At 38.9% G+C, this 20,509-nt stretch overlaps 3 protein-coding genes across 4 annotated transcripts; 1 reads left to right on the forward strand and 2 right to left on the reverse strand.

Annotated features, from left to right (window-relative positions):
- The first annotated feature begins 2,914 nt into the window (after positions 1-2,914).
- rfxap (regulatory factor X-associated protein) lies at positions 2,915-5,417 on the forward strand. The gene is made up of 3 exons (XM_079247323.1): positions 2,915-3,590; positions 4,348-4,458; positions 4,659-5,417. The coding sequence occupies exons 1-3, from the start codon at positions 3,159-3,161 to the stop codon at positions 4,761-4,763; spliced, it is 648 nt and encodes a 215-aa protein (XP_079103449.1). The 5' UTR covers positions 2,915-3,158; the 3' UTR covers positions 4,764-5,417.
- A 191-nt stretch (positions 5,418-5,608) lies between these two features.
- smad9 (SMAD family member 9) lies at positions 5,609-11,672 on the reverse strand. The gene is made up of 8 exons (XM_079247807.1): positions 11,560-11,672; positions 9,285-9,868; positions 7,943-8,158; positions 7,461-7,718; positions 7,224-7,334; positions 6,914-7,135; positions 6,395-6,651; positions 5,609-6,122 (listed from the first exon to the last, which is right to left on the reverse strand). Exons 2-8 carry the CDS (start codon positions 9,478-9,480, stop codon positions 5,979-5,981), a joined length of 1,404 nt encoding a protein of 467 aa, XP_079103933.1. The 5' UTR covers positions 9,481-9,868; positions 11,560-11,672; the 3' UTR covers positions 5,609-5,978.
- Positions 11,673-15,936: 4,264 nt separating this feature from the next.
- Positions 15,937-19,763, reverse strand: alg5 (ALG5 dolichyl-phosphate beta-glucosyltransferase). Of its 2 annotated transcripts, XM_079247931.1 has the most exons (11): positions 19,728-19,752; positions 19,474-19,639; positions 18,897-19,065; positions 18,572-18,618; positions 18,276-18,344; positions 18,106-18,198; positions 17,900-18,013; positions 17,751-17,810; positions 17,515-17,666; positions 16,996-17,081; positions 15,937-16,765 (listed from the first exon to the last, which is right to left on the reverse strand). In XM_079247931.1, exons 2-11 carry the CDS (start codon positions 19,534-19,536, stop codon positions 16,650-16,652), a joined length of 969 nt encoding a protein of 322 aa, XP_079104057.1. In that variant the 5' UTR covers positions 19,537-19,639; positions 19,728-19,752; the 3' UTR covers positions 15,937-16,649. The 2 variants fall into 2 exon arrangements, with proteins under 2 accessions (XP_079104057.1, XP_079104056.1); XM_079247930.1 differs by having other exon boundaries at positions 19,474-19,763.
- Positions 19,764-20,509: the final 746 nt, after the last annotated feature.

Consider the following 20,509-nt stretch of genomic DNA (forward strand, 5'->3'; position numbering starts at 1 on the left):
GGAGGAAGACTTTGATTTCTTTTTAACGTTCTCTCATCTGAGCACATGTTGCAGAGCTCAAGGAGCGAGAAAGGGCGACAGGACTGTTTACCTTTCAGTGATGATCCGGGCTAAACATGATGAAAAGGCTCTACATGGCAATATGAGAATATGGACCCAATGTTCATGTTTTATTGAACCTTATTTATTGACTATTTGTTCACTACATTTTTTTATATGTATCTCCCATTTTCATAGAGGAAACAGTTTTTTGTTGACTGACGAGTTTGATGGAATAAAAATAATGGAAACTCGTTTAGGCATAGAAGTCAGAAATGTGAAGTAGATTGTGGTAGGCTTAATGAATACTCTAAAATTGTCCAATCACAGCTGCAGGAAGTAGAAATTATGAGTTCTCACAATATTTGGGGAAAAGCAGTAGTCAAGGAGATTACGTTTGCTGTGACTGTGCTCCAAACAGCGTAGATGTTGCCTTCCCAGCGCACTTCAGTATTACAGTTTACATTTTACACAAACTGCTATTAAGACAATAATGGTGCATTTTATCGCAACTTGTTACCTTGTCAACTGCTAGTTCATAACATCTCAATGCACAGAATTCAGCAGCATCTGGGTGCTTGTAGCAAACTTGACACCTCTTCCTCATTACACAGTCACACAATCGCTCATTAATCTTAATTTTTACCACCACTGATGGTATGAAAGCAGTACATAGTATGATTGCTGCAGGCCAAAAGTCCCTTTTACACTCTACATATTTGTTTTTCATGAAAATGACAAGTAATGAGGGCTACCTATTTGCACAAAGGTACTGTACTCTGGGTGCAGTCAAACAGGACGAAGAGAATGACAGTGTGGATGTCAGAAAACCAGCAGCACTCGTGCAAAGCAGTAAGGTTTAAAAGATGGAGGAGGATTTATTTAAGCTCTGTACAACCTCATTCATGGCTTCATTTACTCAGATGAAAGCATGACAGACATACAGTAGCCTATTCTTATATGAAAAAAAAAACAGTTTAGTGATGAAGTATTGTTTATATGTTATGTAAATAACAATTTTATTTATTTTGATAGTTCACAATACAGTATATTTCTTTACTAGTAGTTCGTCTATGAGAATTGTAAAAAACAAAAAATAAAGAGAAAAAGAATTGACAAAAAAAAAAAAAGTCTTGCACAACAAGGAGTATAGAAAAACTACAAATCCAGAGAAGATCATCAGGTTTAAATGGAAACTAGCTGTCTAGCTGAAGAGGAGCATTTTTAACCTGATGGTGTTCAACCTGGATGAATCCATGCAGACAAACTTATAGAAGAAAAGGAAATCATCATCTTTGTTTCATGTTGAGCACTGGAAATGATGTCTCTTCTTGTGCAAAGTCAGCCAGTACAATATCTATTCCAGTGACTGGTGTGAGGCCAGACGAGTGAGAGATATGCAGAGCAGCTCCTTTTTTTCTTTATCTGATCTCACTGCAGTCATTGCACTCATCTTAAGTTTCTGTATTTGTGCTCATCTTCGCACAAACAAAGTAATGTGCTGCAAATCAGTATTAATTTGTTGTGCTATTGAAATCCACACTGTCCAGCACATGTGGTTTACCAAAGTGCTCTCACAGCTGCACCACTGCATTACAACCCGTTCCAAATACTGATACCTGTACCTCTGTTTAACAATGGTCTATTGATGACAATAGTAATAATTAAAACATGTTTCAGTCAAAATGTGGGTCTCTCTTTTTTTCTAAGAGTTTTAATATTTATAGTTTTCCTTGTGTATATTGTTTTTTTTCTGTTAAATAGGTACTCTAAACCCTCAATGGCCCTTATTTGCTATTTTTAACAGTTATCTTGTGGGTAGCACTTCACCAGAGGGGATACTTGATGGGTTTTTATGAATACCACTTATAGCAAAGGATGCAGGATTTGCAATTTTTTGTATTTGACATGGCAAATGCTCGCATACAGGTGCGATGATTGAAATTTATTTGGTGAATTTAATCAGAGAAATTCATTTTGGATAAACCACAACAGGGATCAAAAATTTATAAGGAACAGCTTTTCCACTTTTAACTCAGCTTCAACTTGACAATTTTAAGGTAGGTAGATGAAACTGGGAAGTTGCATTTTGATCTAGCAGTCTAAAAACCTCAGAAGAAAAGCTCTAGGAGCTCAGAAGAATACAAAGGAATAATTGTTGCATGTTTGACAGTTTCCAGCTTTTTAATATTTTTGCTAAATTCATTACTACACAGGTTTACTGGGCAGGCGTGTAGGAGACAACAAGGCAGGAGACAATGACTTCAGAAACTACATAAAGAGACAGAAAGAAAATAACAGCAATATAACAAACAGCATAAAATGAGGGTGAAAGAGGCACAGAAAAATTAGCAGATGCAAACTTAATACAGAGATCATAAAGAGACTGAAAATCAGGGGATGAATAAGACAAAAATGCAAGAAGATGCAATGTGGAAAATAAGAGAACAAGTTACATAATAAGACCTCAGCAGAGCTGCAAAAATAATCCAGATGAATCACAAAATCTATGACCAACCGCAAATTGAATCTGCATATTTTGTGGCTGCTATTCTCTTTTTTAATTCTGGTTATCTTGTGCAGGATGAATAACAGACCTTGAACAAATCTATACCCAGAGGCTGGTGTTTCATAATCCCACTTTGGGGAATGCAATGAGCGTGAAAAACACATATGATCTGTCTGAACTGGCTGAGTAGCTACACAAGTGTAGATGTAACCATTTGGGGAAAAAACTGAAATGCTAATTTAAGCAATATTTCTAAATTATTTATTCTGTGAGCTTGTCAAATAAATGTAAACTCTGTATAATGTGCAGTTCGTCTTTGTACCCATAGGGGTCGCGCTAACAGTCAGAACCAATCAGAGAAGAAGATTGTCGTCGACGTAAAGTGTTGGTCTCACTTTAGCTGGCTAGATATCATAATATTCACTTTTAAAATACTGTTTTATTCACAGTAAACTTATTTTCATTAAGTGACATACCGTTTAAAACATATACTTGCTTTGGAAATGCAAGTAAAACATTATATACAGTTATACATATGAACGCAAACCTGCTGTAAAGGACATATAGTTAGCTTGCTGGCTACATCTACGCTATTTTCTGCACCGCCGTCATGAGCGAAGAGGAGAACACATCATCAGCCGCAAATAAAGACAAAGACTCCACTCTGTTGCTCACTAAGGATGGACAAAGGTATTATGTAAATAAAAGCGGAGTGGTCGATAGTAGAAACGTAATAACGCCGCACGAGCCAGAGAACAACGTCTCGTCCTACGACATGGACGATCCAGACGAGGAGAGCGACGTCCTGGACACTTCGGATCCCAGAGACAGCGCTGCCAGCCCGGAAGAGCTCAACGACGACGATACCGCGGAGGTGGACAACGCCCCCAAGCAGTGTACTTACGACGGGTGTACAGAGACAACCACACAGGTGGCCAAGCAGAGGAAACCGTGGATGTGCAAAAAACACCGTAACAAGATGTACAAAGACAAATACAAGAAGAAGAAGAGTGATCAAGCCATGTCCAGCGGAAAGCTTGATGTAAGAAACATCTTAATTTAACTCTTTCATTTTTAGACCCATCAAACTCACTGGCTGCAGGTACGCTTACAGATTTCATTACAGGTCACTCTTTGCTGGGGTTTCTTTAACCAGACACAGGGGTGACACCAGGAATTTTGGGCCCTATGAAAGAAAATGGCATAGATCCCACAACTTGATCGGAAATTTTAGATTTTTGGTTTTGCTTCAATTGCTTCAAGCTGGCAAAAAGAATAGCTTTTTATGGGAATAATAAAGATCTAAGACTGTGTTTAACCCTTTTTGGGGCAAGGGACTATTTTTGATCACTTTGTTTCCTTTCATGTTCAGCATAAAACTTTTTTTTTATTATTATTATTTGTTAATGTAACAACAGAATAGAGGTCTTGGTTCATACCAGAAGGACAATTTTATGTTAAAAATTCTAATTTGAAGGTATTTTATTGAGTACCCTATAAAGGGTTAAATCACAGTGCTAACTAGGTTATTGTAATTTTTAAAAAATGGTTTATCAGTTTATATTACTGCTATATTTTATTACAACCTTTGAAAAAAGTATTTATTATTTTTAATGAATGTTTAATGATTTTCTTATATAGTTTGTACATCTTTTTGAGCCCCTAACAAGTCATGGGGCCCTTAGAATCTTCCTAACTTCCCCCCATGTGGCGCCTCTGACCAGACAAAACAAAGCAGCAGTTCAAACAAAACCTCCTCGTGCATTTGCTACATTATTGGGTTTTTTTCCATTAAACAGGAAAACTCAGAGGAGCGGCCGGTGTCAGTGAACAAACAGCGGCTGGGTACCATGGGGGACCGTCCAGCCAGACCTTCTCTGATCGAGCAGGTGCTCAACCAGAAACGACTGGTAAGTCAAAGCTGGTTTGACTGATTTTGTCATAATGCAAAAACAAATGATTAACTGAAGCCTTTAGACTCATTAGTGGCACCTAATGGACACCAGTTCTATCCCTTTTGTATTTGACCTTTTCCTCATCATTATTTTCTGGTGATCCACATAATTAATTTTGTACTGTGCTCTAAAATGGGTATGTCTGTGTCCTCCAGTCACTGCTTAGGAGTCCCGAGGTGATCAGCTTCCTGCAGCAGCAACAGCAGCTCCTGGCCACACACAGCCGCAGCCAATCACAGCAGCAGTTCCAGGGCTGTTGACACTGGCTGTCAGTGTCTGACACTATATCTGATGCTTTCTATGAACTGAATGATGGAAAATCATAACAGTCACACTTGATGCATAAATGGGTAGTAACCATGAATAATAAGAATAATTTTTTAAAAAAATCTTCTCCAGTTAGTTCTCCATGCACAAGAAAGAGTAATGCAGAAATAAAGGAACTTATAGCTTGGTGAGATTGATGCACTGAGCCGGGTTAACTTATATTAAAAGATGTGAATTTCTTCAAAAGGCTCTCTGTTAAGGAAATACATTTTTTCTTTGAACGTTTTGTACAAGCCAACTTTTCTCAACACTGTTTTACATTTTGGTTGCAGCTGCTTTGTAAAATCTCATCTTTTCATCTGTCTTTGTATGCAAGTAATAATGAAGGCCTCGACTTGTTAAAAGCTGATTATATGCTGATGTATATTATCATCATGATACTCTGATGATCACGTTGAACCTTAAACGTGTGTTTTTAGTGTTTTCTCTCTAAATGTTGTGTTATGTGGCGATTCAAGGACTTGTTTTTATTAAGTATGTTTATCTTATGCTGTAGCACAAACCATAAATTATGAATGAATACAAATGAGTTAAAATGGTGGTAAATAAGCAAAATTAAAAGTCAGTGTACAATATCTCTTTTGTAATGTCTTTCCTCTGCTGATTAAAGATTAAACAGAAAAACTGAAACATCCCAGATTGTGTTTATATTATGTGATGTACATTTTATTTTTTCACATAAGAAAAAAACTGAAACTTAGAGTCTAATCTTAGAAAAAAAAATAAAGATTTTTTTTTTAATGGAACAAGTAAAAAGCAAACAGTACATTTAGTCAAACATTGGTCAACACATGGAAATACAGCACTTACAACTTTAATACCACTTACGTAACACCTCGAGTACCTAGACATATCCCATTTTACTGGATTTTTTCAGACGTTTCCCAATGGAAATGAAGATGAGGATAAATGCTTCATCATACTGAAACTAAGAACTGCTATTAAGGCAAAAAAAAAGAAAGTTCTTTAGTAGTTCTTTTTCATTGGAGTGTCTTGAAATGACAAAGCTTTATTACATCAGTTTGTCATATTTATATGAGATGCTAACAGGAGCCCAAGGACAGACAGCTAAGCAAAACATACAGAATTTACAACTACCTGTGTAAAGAAAACAAACACACACAGAACTGTGTGTGTCAGGGTTCATGTTATGACACTGAAGAGATGGGGTTGTGTGGGGAGCCCATCTGTGTGAGGACCTTGTCCAGCCATTGAAGGGGCCCGTGCAGATGCACTTCGATCCAGCAGGGGGTGCTGGTCACATCTTGTCGGTGGTATTCAGCACCCCAGCCCTGAGGAATGGACAGTCATAAATCTCAGCTGGTGTTTTGTCAGTTTGGGTGCTAACTGAACATGTGTTATCCTAACACTGCATGTGGCAGGATATGACATGCCTGGCAGAACGTTAAGATCTAAACAGCACAGCAGATTTGTTTACGCTGACAAACTAGTGGAAAACAAACTATTCTCACTGAAATACCATCAGAAATCTCAGACAAAGGTTGATTACTATTCCCGTCTGTCCCTGCGTGTCAAATAAGTGGTTTACCAGGAGACACGGTACCTTGACAAAGCTCAAGCGGATGGTGCACATCTTAGTGAGCTCGTAGACGACCTCGAAGCCGTGGTTGACAGACTGGGCGAGAAGCTGAGCGAACAGCTGGTTGTTGAAGATTTTGAGGCTGCAGCCGCTAGGGATCTTACACACAGTGGTGGTGTGGAAGCCATGTTGGAAATTACAGTTGCGGCTCTGGACAAAAATGCTGCTGTCACTCAGACACTCTGCATACACCTCCCCGCCCACATAGTACAAGTGTAATCCTGTGAAATGACAGTGAAAAGTTAATAGCTTATATGAGAAAGTCAAACAGCTAAACAGAGAACGCATTCTAGATGTGCACAATGAGGTACATTTTCTGAAATTTTGTTTTTCAAATGCAATTTTCTAGAACTGTGTTTAGAAAATATCGCTTTGCTTCCACACACCAACTGCATGCAGGTCCCTGTATGGATGACATTCACCGAGATATTGTTCCAACTGAACGTTTTGTCACGAATTACCTGCGAGAGCCGTGCAGCTTACCTTTGCCTATGTGCCGGCGCGTGTGCTCGATGGTGGAGTTGCGGTTGACGTTGGAGAGCAGGCCGAGGCAGAAGCGGTTCTTGTTGTTGGACGGGTCTGTGAAGCCGTCCACCAAGACGCTGCGGGCTGAGGCGTGAAAAGTTTCCCCTACCCTGTTGTTGAGCTCATAGTAAGCTATAGAACACCAGTATTCAGGCTCCTCGTAGCACACAGGCCTTAAATCTAAACAGAGATCAGCGAGAAGAGGGCGTTATGTATAGAAGTTATAGATAACATGCGCACTTTTAAACTCCTCTACAAGGTTAGTTACCTCTGTGTGGAGCAGAAAATGTCAGTTTAGTGGTTTCTGTGGGGTTGCTTGGCTTCACATCCTCCTGGGAGTTTGTTTCCATCATGCTGTATGGAGGTGGAGGAGTGTCAGCTGGAAAACCATAAATCAGAGAATGGCAAAAATGGGACCGATGCGCTTATTTGGGTCAGAACCTGCTACATCTTTGGGAAAAGTACAACATGCTTGCATGGTGCGTTTTATGCTTCCAAGGTCTACCTGTGATGTGATATGGACTTCCAGGTTCTGCAGTGCTGTTGGGGGAGTTGGGGTAACTCTGTGAAGTGGGGGACTGAGCGAGGGATGAAGGAGGAGAGGAGGAAAAGGAGGAGCAGGGCAGTGGAGGGAACGAGTCTGGGTACGTGGCATTCTGGGGCATCAGTGGCTCGTTGTGCAGAGAGGCGTTCCTGAACTTTGCCAGTAAACTGTGTTGAGGGTTGAACTCGCTGTGGCGTGGAACCAGAACTGGCGGCAGCACTTAAGAGATAAAAGATTTTTAAAAAGGTACCGAAGGCAAAAGCAGATCTAAATGCGGCTCTATAAGCTCAGATCATCACACATACTTTTGGGCTGGAAGCACTTTTAGATCAGATGTTCTGTCTCTTCAAATCTTTACTCGCCATTACTTAGTGACATTTTCACAAACTTGACTAACTCAATAATGTGCATATTTTTGTAATAAATGTGGAAGATCCATGTACCTGGAGTCTCTACCCGCCTGTAGTGGTAAGGGTTGACGCATATGTCCTTCTGCTTGGATCCAAAGGGGAACTCGCAGCACTCGAGGGCTTTGAGCTCGTGGTGAGACTGCAGGTCAGGCCAGCGCCACACCCTGCAGTAGATAACGTGAGGCAGACCCTTTCTGTGGGACACCTGCAGCCTCCCATCCAGTGATCGAGGAATTGTCACGCACTTACCTGGAGAAGGAAAAAAAATTAATAAATAAATAGAAGAAAAAGAAAAAAAAAACATGATGCTTAAGTAGCTTTAAGTTCCTTATGTGTTAAAAGTTTGGCTGTTTGAAGCTTTAATTTTGAGAAATGTGTATTTCTTTGTCTATTAGTCTCTAATTCTCATGGGAAAAACCTTCAGCTAATATATTCAATATCTCTTGTGCAATTTTAAGCTGAGGCATAAGAGCTACAAAACAAATTCAGATACTTACTTGTGCCAAACACTAACTTTTACTTAGTCTAACTGTATATTGCATATGAAAAAAAAATAATGGAAGAATTATTCTGTTCTTTTACTTCAGGGCTGATTAGAACATTAGCAAAGCAAAAATACATCATACAAGTAAACATTCTGAAATAAAGTGCATTACAATGAGAAACATGCATGAAATAAATAGATAATCGTCTGTAGATAACTGTGTCTAATAAGTGTAGCTGCTGGAGGTAGACTAATTTTTCATTACTTTATATGCAAGTCAATGAAAAAGCAGATATGTGAGAGGTTCTAAGATGATTAAAAGGACAGGAAAGAAAAAAATAAAATGTGCAGATCTCTTAATCTTTTTTTCTCGTGGTGACTTGTTGAATCATTTCTATGTTTAATAAAATTGTACCTTAAGAGACAAAGGTAAATCACTGCGGTGGCACTTTTTAAAACTCAGTGCATCTGAAATGTGTCTTAGACTGTAAACACCTGGTTCAATTTTTATAACGCGTTGTGTTTTAAAAGCTTGTAATTCATTGCTAAAATTAAAAAAAAAAAAAAAAAATTTAAATCTTAATACGGTGCAATGAAGTGAAGTTGAAAGAACAACTTTTACAACATCTCTGAAATGGGGATAACTAGACTTAACAAGTAGCAAAAAGCAAAAAGAGGTCCAGAAGTACAATCCCAATGAGGAACTTTTTTTTTTTTTTTTTTTTTACAAATACTAGAAAAATGTCTGAGTTGAGGGGTTATTTTAAGTGTTCTTTCCTATTCTGCAAACCATCTCACATCAGGATTATCTTGTAACTCTTTATACGCGCCATGAACACCACACTAACACCCACTATGGTCCAAACCTCTACTAGACCCTGTTACACTCACTCGGTTGCCCAGGACAGCTGAGCGCTCTCTCTAGCTCCTCCATTGCTCCCTTCTTCTTCTTTAGCTTCTTCACCAGAGAATCTACAGCCTTTTCAGCCCACTTCTCCTCCTCATCTCCTTGTTTCCAGCCGAGCAGACGCTTCACTGCTGGACTGGTGAAGGAGAAAAGGGATGTAATGGAAGTGGAAGAGTTCATTTTGAGATGGATAAATGGGTGGCAAGATGAGCTGATAGGTCCAGTTAATGGGATAAGAGCTCTCTTGAGGACAGGAGCAAAAAAGGCAAATAATAAGCAGCCAGGGCACGGGAAAAAAAAAAAAAAACAGAGGTAAAGATGAAAGAGGTAGAGTGATGAGTCTGTGTAAACAGGCTTTTTTTTTTTTTTTTTTTTTAAAATATAATTCCTCAGTTACTTCCAAGCAGCTCTGGTGGAGGAGTAGGACTGGAGTTGGACCCCTGCCAGCGAAGTGCAAACCCTAAATCCCCTCTCTGTGTTGGCACCGAAGGGATCCGGCAGATTAATAATGGCCTGAAGGGAAGGTTATTCCTCACACAGCCTGAAATCCAGGTCAAGTTTCAATCATCTGGCAAGAGACATGAAAGATTGTATTAGCTCACAGTTCAACCAAAACACACGCAGCTGGCGTTTGGAGGTCAAGTACAGCCAACAGATGTTAAGGTTTTCCTTGTCACATAGGTGGTACAGTGGCCTGGAGAGATAAGCACAACCAGAATGGAACTGCAGACTCAGATTTAAAGAAATGTGCAATAAATATGGATTATGGATCATAAGGAGTCTATCAGCAGGGGTACAAAGAGCATGCCTACATCAGGCTTGATCTCCAAGCTGAACAACAAGGATGTTATTCTTTGTTAGAGTATATAAAATGCTTAATAAAACTGTTTCAGAGAGATCGGGCCAAGATGGCAAAGCTCCTTTCTAGATTCACCAACAATGAGGAATGTCCTTTTTGGCCTCTATTTCTATGATCGTGCCACTGACGCCCAGGAGCCATACTGTCTGGCCAGAATACATCACAGGGCAGGAGGGGGAGAGGGAGACAGGGAGGCAGACACACAGAGAGTTCTCCTTGTGTTTGTGCCTTTCTGCCCATCTGAGCAGTATTGGAAATTACACAAATGCTTTCAATAAGGCAGAAGGACAAAACTATGTCAGCCACTCTCTACTATAAGATCAGCATCTTGATGGTGAATCTTTAAAACATGGGTTTTTTTTTTTGTTTTGTTTTGTTTTTGTTTTTTTTTATAATAATGAGATAAGAAATATTTATGATGCAAATGAAAGTTTTGAACCTGTCATTTTCTGAAGCATCATGCCAGTTTGGTATGAAAACATCCACAGTTTTACACATCATTTTGATTGATTGCATCCTTCATCTCGTTCTTCAGTCGTCTGCATTTGATTTAAGCACATTTTGAGCTGATTTTATAAGAGCTGTGTAAAACAAGTGCTTATAAAGTGACTTGGATACTGTTTCAACCGCAGCTTTTGGCATATATCGCATTAAAAGTCCTCTTGAGTTTTCTCAGTAAGATCCATCTAAAATAAACACAGGTAAAACCCACGCTGTGCCCTCTGCTTGCTGGTAAAAATGTGACCAATTCTGGCCTTTACAACAGACAGACAGACAGCTAGGGTTTTCACAATGACAGCAAAAGCGCAGGAGCTGTGTGCGGCATCAGTCTGCTGCTGCTGCTTTATGAAGCCTGGCGTCACTCTGTCTGCAGCCTCAGATAGGCTAATTACCTAATTCTTTATCACCAGTACACCCCTTCCCCAAAAAGTAAACACTCCAGCTTCCTCTTACTATCACTACATCCAGCCTTTCTACCGCCACAAAATCCGGGTTCTGCCTAATCTCTGTCTAAAAACCAGACGGTGAAAATTCTGATCAGAAACATCAACAATCCTCCATATAACTATTATTTTAAAGAGCAAAGTTTCATAACACATTACAACACAGTAACACACTGAGCTACACGCAGCCAAGAAGGCTATCCTGTTGTGGTGAATGTGATCAGGCTGATAATAAATTGATATTACCAGTGTTGAACGTGATACCTATCATATTTAAAACAAGAACTGGAACATATTTAATCCTGGAAAAGTTGCTCGATGTTACGCAACACTTCAAAACAACTGCATTTGTTTTTATCTATCTATCAAGCAAAGCAAATACAAATCATGATATAAATATAAATAAAACCGAAAGTTTCTTCAAACATAAACCAGACGGTTGGTTTATTTTCTCACCTCTGTTGTGATAACAAGTGCGCTGCAGACAGCCGCGCGAGCGTGGAGGCTTCCCCGTCTGTAGTAAGTCAGGCCGGCTCACTGAGGCTGTGAAGGTGTGTGTGTGTGTGTGTATGTCTCTGTGTGTATTTGTTCGCATGTGTGTGTAGATTATGTCTGAGAGCGTGTGTTCACGTTGATGTGTAAAGGAAGCGTCAATATAGATTTACATCCGGGTGGTTGTTTCAAAGTAAAATACCAAAACCCTTCATGCAGGACAGCTTATTATTTTAATTAAAAAGAAAAAGTTTCAAATTATTTGTGTGTTATGTAACACAGTTTTGCAGAATTTTCAAGAATGAAAGTTTTAGCCCTATATAGAATTTAAATAATTACACAATGAAGGCTAAATAATCCAAACACAATGTATCTGGCAACATATAGCCTGTTTCTAGTCTTTTGCTGCAGATCCAAACAGTTTTAGAATTTATTAGAGTCATGGCATCCAGCTCCTGACAATAAAAACAATGAATAAATAAATAGATTTTACAACCTATAAAATAAATTATGTCCTGCAATGGACTGGTTAACTGTCCAGGGTGTACCCTGCCTTTCGCCCAAAGGCTGCTGGGATTGGGTCCAGCTTCCCCGCGACCCTCAATTGGATTAAGCGGTTAGGAAAATGAATGAATAAATAAAATAAATGACATCTAAGCTGCTGTCTTTAAATTATTTGCCACTTTATTACATTTTTTTAATATTACATTTTACCAGAATTTTCTATTACTTATGAAATGGAATTAAATATTTCAATGTAATTTTATCACATATATTAATAATTTATATGACAACTCTACAACCAGTCCCCACGTGGTTGGTGGTCCTTTATGCAAGCTTAAGTCAGTGAAGTAATAAAATCTTCATCTAAAATTAATATCTTTGGAGGTTCTATCACACCTAAGGTCACACTTTATACACAAGCTCAAGGGGCTTTGACAGGTTTATATATGCTGCTTGTATAAAGAGAAATCAGGTACATTGGGTAACTTTTTGGTAAACCACAGAAAGTCTAAGAAAAGGCAATTGTGAGACACTGAATTGGGTTTTGTGGATAGATTGTTTATGATATTTTGTGTTAAATTTATGCAATAAAATATAAATGTTCAGGTCCAATATCTTCCGAAGCATAATTTTAATTTACATATGTATAATTTGAACACACAAATCAAAATATATAATATTACAAATTAAAACAAGGTAACAATAACGAATGAATATAAATATTGTCCTAAATAAAAAGAAAAAAAACACATCAGTGCGCTATGTAAGCTAAATCAAAAAAGAAGCAATGAATTCCAAATATCATCAGACGTGTGTGTGTGTATGTGTGTATCTGTGCATGTATTTATATATTTGACTTGAACAATAGAACTACCTATTTGTCATGCTGTTAACAAAAAACTCAACAAGAGCCTTAACTCACGCCTTTATTGTGAAGGTCTAGTCACAGCCGTTTCCGGTGTTTAGCTCCAGCTGGAGTTTTGACGCAGGTCTGGTGAGTTGTGATCAGCCTCTGCTCCTCAAGCAGCCACAGCCGAGCGCCACACAGCCCCGGCGGCGTCAGCCTGGCTGGAACCGCAGCGCCTGTGCGCTAGATCCCTCCGCCTTCCCCCTCCTGGAACTTTCCCAGGATTTCAGGGATTTCAAATTCAGCTCTTGCGGCACGGTGCGCGCGCGTGCGTGACACCTGAGCTATGCACAGTGTCTCATTCATCAAGTCCATCCTCACGAACACTTGAAAAAAACAAAAAAAAACAAAAAACAAAAAAAAAAAAAACCACAATCACACCTGTTCTCACGTCTCAGGCTATTTTGGTGACTTTCCAAAGACAACTGTTGATATTATATTTACTCTGTAGTTTTAGGCCCATTGGGTTATCCGAGCCGCCAAATGAAACGCAGTAAGTTGATTTATTACTAGTTCATACAGGTTTTATTATGTGACATTAAATATCAAATGCCACTGTGACATCTATTAAAAATTTCAGCAGACTGCATATATGAGTAACCTGCAGCCTCGATCTCAGCTTTGCTGTGTTATTCTGACTTGCAAATAAAGGCAGACTCATTGTTATTACAGAAAACAATTATTGTTTAGATTTATTTGTATATTTTCGACTTTTATATGTCCCACCCGCACGAACATACAACCCCCCCTGCACCTGTAGTAGACTATAAAGAAAGAAAAGCATGGGAGGGGGGACTTGCGGATTTCTTATTGCATTACACTCTTGGCATGTGATACATTTTTCCTTTCAATACAATTTAAAAACAAAACAATAAAAATAAAAATCAAAGTCTGTTTAATTATGTGTTGTTGAAAGTCATGCAGAGGTCTGTAACTGCGGATGGATACGATACTTTATTGGGAGTGCTGTGACTGGTCCAGTTAATGACGCAAACCAGACTGGCGACAGTGAGTCTACAAGTTTGACATTTTCACAGTTTACAGCAACTGCTGGGGACGTAACGATGCTCCCAACACCAAACGAAACCACTCCGTGATTCCAGAGAAAAAGGAAGAAATAAAAAACACGACTCCCGCTACCTAACAGGTAGTCTAGATGTGGATAAATAAATACCTAAATGAAGTGGTCTATCAAACCCAGTGACATGAAGTCTCTTACAGGGACCCTTGAGGTAGCCGCAGGGTGTCCCGTGGTCCAGCGTGGAGTCCTGCCACAATCTGCTCCCTCAGCATTTAACAGAAATCTCTGATAACCTGTTTGTTCGATCTATATTACGTCCTCTCTACCTGTACAAGTCCTGCAAAGGGGGAAAAAAAAAATAAATCAAAGCGCCCTCAAATATAGGTATTTGTCATTTTTATTAATTATTCTTATTTGGCATCAAATCATAGTTTCCCGCAGTAAATCTGAAGGAACGACTGCATTCCCAACATCTCCCTAACTGGATCCTAAAGATTCACCTTCTGACAGGACAGTAGGTTCCGGTGACAGGAAGCAAGATATGTGCAGATTATGATTCACCGCCTCTGTCTTGTCTGGCAGACAGTCAGGCAGGACACAAACAGGATGCGCTCCCCGGGGCTCCACGAGGCCCCAGAGACATGCGCATCAGCGCGACTCCTAGACCTCAGGATTGCATAAGAAAACAGCACTATTAAAGTTCATTTACCCAGACCACAAAAACACTTTCTGGATGTTGTCCAGGATGTTCATGTGGGGATCAAGGAACAAAGATGGATGGATACTATGATGAATAACAATCCAGACTTTTCAGGTTTCTTTGTTGTCCAAGTTTATAACAATCTGATACTGAAATTTCATACAACTAATCCATACAACTTTAAGGATTCATAAATGATGTTAGATTCAGCAGATTTGTTGATTACTTACCAGGACTGATACATTACTACAAAGCGTACAGCCACACTGGTCTCAGGAGCGACCAGTCCAGCAGTACATGAGATGGTAGTGCAGACCAGTGTAGAAAATAGTGCTGCAACATATGAAAAGTCTTGGCCAAGTGAGGCTTCGTAGGCATGTGAGCATGCCTAAAATGAGCAATAATAGATATAAATCCAACTTATTATTGGTGTTGTGTAACTTTCCTGTGGAACATCCATCATGTTCAGGTTAGTTCTGCCAGGTTGGTCAGGCTGTTTGTTTAAAAAAAAAAAAAAAAAAAAAAAAAGATAATTTGATCTCAGTCACCTGCCTGATAAAACAAAGGTTCAACAATGCTTGAAATGTTAATAGAAGTACAAAACTTTCACTAAATCTTCAGTTTAAGTAATTTTGCTGGCTCTTCTTTTATGTAAGTTTAACATTACAGGTGGGGTTCAATAAGTTTGTACTTTTCCCCACTTCTTTTGGAGCATCAATGTATATTTTCTATTTTTTTTATTTTTCTCTCTGTTATTCTATGAAGTTGCTGTAACACTGATACTTCCCAGTCTGGGATGAATAAAGTACATCTGATTCTGACTTATTTGTGTAGCCTGACTCAAGTCAATGCAACTGTACAGCAAACTGTTCTGCATCTTCTATTAGTTTTGCTCTTGGCACATTACTTGCTTGACGTGAATGGAAAAAAAGTTGCTCTCTAAAGACAGATTTCTGATATGACCATATAAATTAAACATGGACATTTCCTGAGCTTAACAGTCTGTGTCTGCAGAGAGCTGACAGGGCCTTGGTCCCAGATGAAGGTAGAAAACAGACTAATCATGCATTTGCTTTTATTTGGATTTGCTTGGTTTAATGTTTCTGATTTCTGGTTTGTGCACTTACAATCATCACTTTTCATTTTCCTCTCATGAAGTACTTTGAAGCTTTTATTGTGAAGATTATCCTTGTGTTTAACATAGTAAATGTTTAAGAAAAATATGGCAAGAACAGTGTAAACACTGGACATCTCCAACACCTCAAGGCCCCATTAAACAGTCTCGGCCACATCTAAGAAGCTTGTAAAAGTGACAAAATAAGCCAATTCCAATGAGTGAAAATATGAAATTAAAAACTGAATTTCTGTTGCACTTACACCATTTTTAAATTAAATTTGTATGTAGCTGTACAAATTATCAATAAACTACTGCAGCTCTAGCCAGCGTGTTAATATTAATGATCAGATTGAGGGTTGTTGACTTAACATTTTCTTTTCTTTTAAGTCATCCAGCCCATTATTTTACAACCAACAATCATTTGCCCTCAGCAGATCACAAGACACAATCAGATCCCAGATCCTTCACATCTTTCACTACAAGCCTCTAACAAAAAAATAAAAAAAGTAGTAACTTCATACATGGATCAGCCATACAGACGTTCTGTAAGCTGTGGCAACACATATGGATGTGTAACGGTGGCTGTAAGCCGACATCCACATTAAAGGCAGGACCATGAAGAAAAAAAAAATCACAACTGTGTCATTACCTCACTTCCAATAACATCTGGAAGAGAAAAGGATTGATACTTTGCCATTTCCAGCTGATTACAGCAACTAATGGACACAGTTGTAACCCCCTTCATTGAAAGGCTCCATGGGCCTATCGCAGGTTGTCGTCATGACACAGGGGCATTTCTGATTGGCTAATCAGTCTTATATGACGACTGCAGCTTCCAGGCTCCTGTGATGTAGCGCAGACGGATGAAAACCAGATCTCGTCCCATCTGTAGCCAGCTCCAGAACGGGACCAGCTTGGACCCTGGCAGAGCCAAACCACAGTCAATTAATTTTCAAATGAAGCCTTTGTAATATAAGTAATAAAAATATGCCAGTTTGCCAGCATTTAAAACTGATGAGCAAGTAGCAGCAGTAAGTAGCAGCAGTGGATGTCGTAAAAAAGCCAAAGAGTTGTAAATACAACCATGGGGGATATATTTATACTACTACTTATGGGAGGCACAGAGTTCACATATTCTATGGAAAACTTACCTTCTATTTCTGTCCAGTTGACCGCCACCTCTGCGATGGGGATTTTAAAACACTGAGCAATGTATAGCAACTCCACATCAAAGGCCCTGCAGGAGGCAAAAGTACACAGAAAATGTTCAAAATCTAAAAAAAAACAAAACAAATGAAGGCATTTGTGTATATTTTGTAATTACATTTTTATTTTTTTTTATTATATCTTGGTGAACAAATCTATCAAGGGTCTTTCAAATAGGATGGTGCGGTGGGCACTGTGCTTTGCCTGAGGTACACCTGAAAGCAAGACCTGTACAGGCTGAAGCTCCTGTCATGAAATAGGGACATTATGAACTGACATCTATTCAGCTGATGTTCATCTCCTCCTCATCAGTAAACCTAATGTCAACGCTATCCTTTGAGTAGCTACATCGCTTGACAACTATAAGCTCGTTTTCCTGCTCTGTGCTGCAGCAGATATCTCATCCTATGTGAAAGGCCCTTCACGTTACGTAATAATGTTGCTGATGGCTTGTGGTTCCTTACCATCGTTCTACATGAAGCGAGGAGAAGGTTTTAAGTGCAGCCTCACGTGTGAAAAGCTTGAAGCCACACTGGGTGTCCTTGATCCCCCTCACACAAAAGAACCACACCAGGAAGTGAAAGCCAAACATCAGGAATGTACGAAACACTGACCGCTGAGGAGACAATTGTGGTTAACTTCATAAGAAACGTGTTTATATAATGTGTGTTTCCTAAAAGTAAAAAAAATAAAAAATTACCTGCGCTACAGACTCCTTTTCTAGATGAGCTCTGGAACCACATGAAATGGCTAAGTTTTCCTGCATGTAAGACAGGGATTTTCAGGATGTAATCATAGTTTTAAAAGATAAATGGAGCAGAGAGGGAGACACAAAAACTGAGAGCACACCGGTCCAGCGTTGAGGTCCTTAAGTCCAGCTTCCACTTTCTCAATGTCAGCAAACTTTGTGGCGCCATCAGCATCAGCCATCAGAATGATTTTTCCTCTGGAGCTCAGAGTCCCCTTTAACAGTGATAAGGACAGACACAAACCATTTGGAAAAGCCACACAAAGTCAACCCCATTTGTGCTTATGCGCTGCATCCACAGTCTTACCATCCGCACAGCTCCTCCTTTCCCCCTGTTCTTCACCAGCGTCAGCACCCTCACTTTGTCAGCACTGTACTTCGCAGTGTAGCGTAAAGCAACCTGGCAGAAGCAGAACTGTGTTGAGCAAAATCAAAACTCATGGGAACACATTTATTAAAAAGATTTCAAATGATTACCTCTGTTGTTTTGTCTTTGCTGCCATCATCAACCACAATAACCTCATAGGTGAAAGAAGGATTTTGTTTCTGTGGTAAGGTAATCACGACAGGAATTTGCATTACAAACAGGCCCATTTTACAGGTCAATGATGCCACCTAGTGGTATTCATGATAGCACAACTAAACCAGCAGTAGGAGCTGTAAGAAAAGATTATATATTCTACTGAAATGGCTGCTCTATATAATCATCTCAGTTTCAAACCCTCATGTTTGGTTCATTAAGGTCAAAACAAAACAACAAAATAACTACTAACCTGTCTCTTCTCCAAGTACTCCAAGGCTTCATCCAGCATCACGGGCACTAAAATAAATGCATTAACATAGAGTTCAGCACCAACAACTTACTGAGGGTGCACAACATGATACATGGCAGAACAAAGTTGTGACACTAAAACTGTGCCAACTAGGATGGTACATGGATGATTTGAAGCTAGAATTTTAGTCAGCCAATACAATCAATAATTGTGCATTAATTTAATTTCAAAAACATAAATTGGATTAAGATGATGTTTCACTGTTTTCCACTTTAAGGAAAGTTACTGTATTAAAGCTCCAGACAGAAAAACATGCACCACTAACTTCGGAGCTCCTCGTTGTAGGCTGGTATCACCACAGAAAGCTCCCTGGAGCAGGGATCATGCAGGCTTGGAAAAAGCTCCTTCTGTCCTGTGGCAGTGAGGAAGTATTTCTCCTTCTCGTGGCGTGTCAGGTTAACCATACCTGCTGTTAAATGTGCTATTATGAGAACCTGAAAAGAAAGAAATATGAGAATGGAACTTATCTTAGCTATCCTGACAGACCTATTTTTGTTTTTTACAATTGCAAAAACAAAATCAACAGAACTTTCATTAGTGTGATCATATAGAAAAACACTGCAGCTGTGTTTAATCGTGCAAATGATGTGAACAACATATCATGACCATGCAAATAAAGATGTCACCGTACTCTTTATTGTTAAGATAATTTGGGACAGCCACAAAATAACAAAAAACTTTAGTACTTCAGAAACACAGAGACAAAAGGAAAACGAACTGTAACAATACTCTCAACCTGTGGGAACTTGTATAGCTTCTGTCTTCAACAAACTCCTGCTAAACAGACTACAACAAATCCAAGCCTCCACAATATCAAGCAAAATAACTTTTATAATACTTACCACAATCAGACCCAAAGCTGCTAAAGCAACGAGAGCTTGAACTATTTCACAGAGACAATCCATTTTCCATTCAACTTCCCTGCAGCCACTGACAGTGGACCTGTGAGAGGCGAGCAGAAAAACTACCTGGTTTCCTTTTAGTTTCCCTCACAGCTTGGAGCTGGGGCTATAACATCAAGCAACACAAGTAAATACACATTTAAGAGATTGAAAAAAGAGAAATAGAGAGAGAAATAACTCTACATTTCCATTACTATGTGGGCAGCTCACTGAACTCCACTTCCTTTGACAACAGCACACAACGGCGACGCGGAAATAAGTTTCCTCACGACACATCATCAGTTAGAGACAAGAGAGGAGTTGCGGCGACGCAGAAGGCTGCAGCGACATGAACACTGACACCTAGCGGCCAGGAGGACAACACGAACCGGCAAATCAAAAAGTCCATCTGATGTGTTTCTCCTGAAACATAACCTTCTGGGCAGGTTTTTATTTTACAGGCCGTATCATTTTATGAAAACAGATATTTTAGTTGTACTATTACTATTGATAATGTTATGATATCTCTTATATTATTTATATATTTTTTAAATTATATACATATATTGTTATCTATTATTTTATAAATTATATTCACCTAGATGAGATAGGATAAGATAAGATAGGCAAGGCAAGTTAATTTGTATAGCACCTTTCATGTACAAGACAATTCAAAGTGCTTTACATGAGACATTAAAAGCATTACAGAAAAAAGCATAAAAGAAAATACAAATAACAAAATCAAAATAAAATCATAAATTATATTAAAATAATGAAAAGCATAATTAAAAGTTATTGTGCAGACGTCATGTATATGCGCATGAGAAAAGAAATGTTTTTAACCTGGATTTAAAAGTGTCTACATTTGGTGAAAGTTTAATCTCCACTGGCAGATTATTCCACTTGTTTGCAGCGTAACAGCTAAATGCTGCTTCTCCATGTTTAGTCTGGATAAGATAAGATAAGATAAGATAAGATAAGATAAGATAAGATAAGA

Source organism: Telmatherina bonti (assembly GCF_933228915.1).
Source record: "Telmatherina bonti genome assembly, chromosome: 10".
NCBI classification, from domain to species: Eukaryota; Metazoa; Chordata; class Actinopteri; order Atheriniformes; family Telmatherinidae; genus Telmatherina; species Telmatherina bonti.

What these genes read in the sequence shown, in the direction of transcription:
- smad9 (XM_079247807.1), bottom strand. Translation starts at nt 9,480, where the DNA reads ATGAACTCTTCCACTTCCATTACATCCCTTTTCTCCTTCACCAGTCCA. An exon ending in CAGGCGGGTAGAGACTCCAG is followed by an intron (nt 7,719 to 7,942) that starts GTACATGGATCT and finishes TTATCTCTTAAG; the next exon opens with TGCTGCCGCCAGTTCTGGTT. An exon ending in AAGTCCATATCACATCACAG is followed by an intron (nt 7,335 to 7,460) that starts GTAGACCTTGGA and finishes ATGGTTTTCCAG; the next exon opens with CTGACACTCCTCCACCTCCA.
- alg5 (XM_079247930.1), bottom strand. Translation starts at nt 19,536, where the DNA reads ATGGATTGTCTCTGTGAAATAGTTCAAGCTCTCGTTGCTTTAGCAGCT. An exon ending in CAGCTTTGGGTCTGATTGTG is followed by an intron (nt 19,066 to 19,473) that starts GTAAGTATTATA and finishes CTTTCTTTTCAG; the next exon opens with GTTCTCATAATAGCACATTT. An exon ending in AGGACCTCAACGCTGGACCG is followed by an intron (nt 17,811 to 17,899) that starts GTGTGCTCTCAG and finishes TCTTACATGCAG; the next exon opens with GAAAACTTAGCCATTTCATG.
- rfxap (XM_079247323.1), top strand. Translation starts at nt 3,159, where the DNA reads ATGAGCGAAGAGGAGAACACATCATCAGCCGCAAATAAAGACAAAGAC. An exon ending in TGTCCAGCGGAAAGCTTGAT is followed by an intron (nt 3,591 to 4,347) that starts GTAAGAAACATC and finishes TCCATTAAACAG; the next exon opens with GAAAACTCAGAGGAGCGGCC. An exon ending in TGCTCAACCAGAAACGACTG is followed by an intron (nt 4,459 to 4,658) that starts GTAAGTCAAAGC and finishes TGTGTCCTCCAG; the next exon opens with TCACTGCTTAGGAGTCCCGA.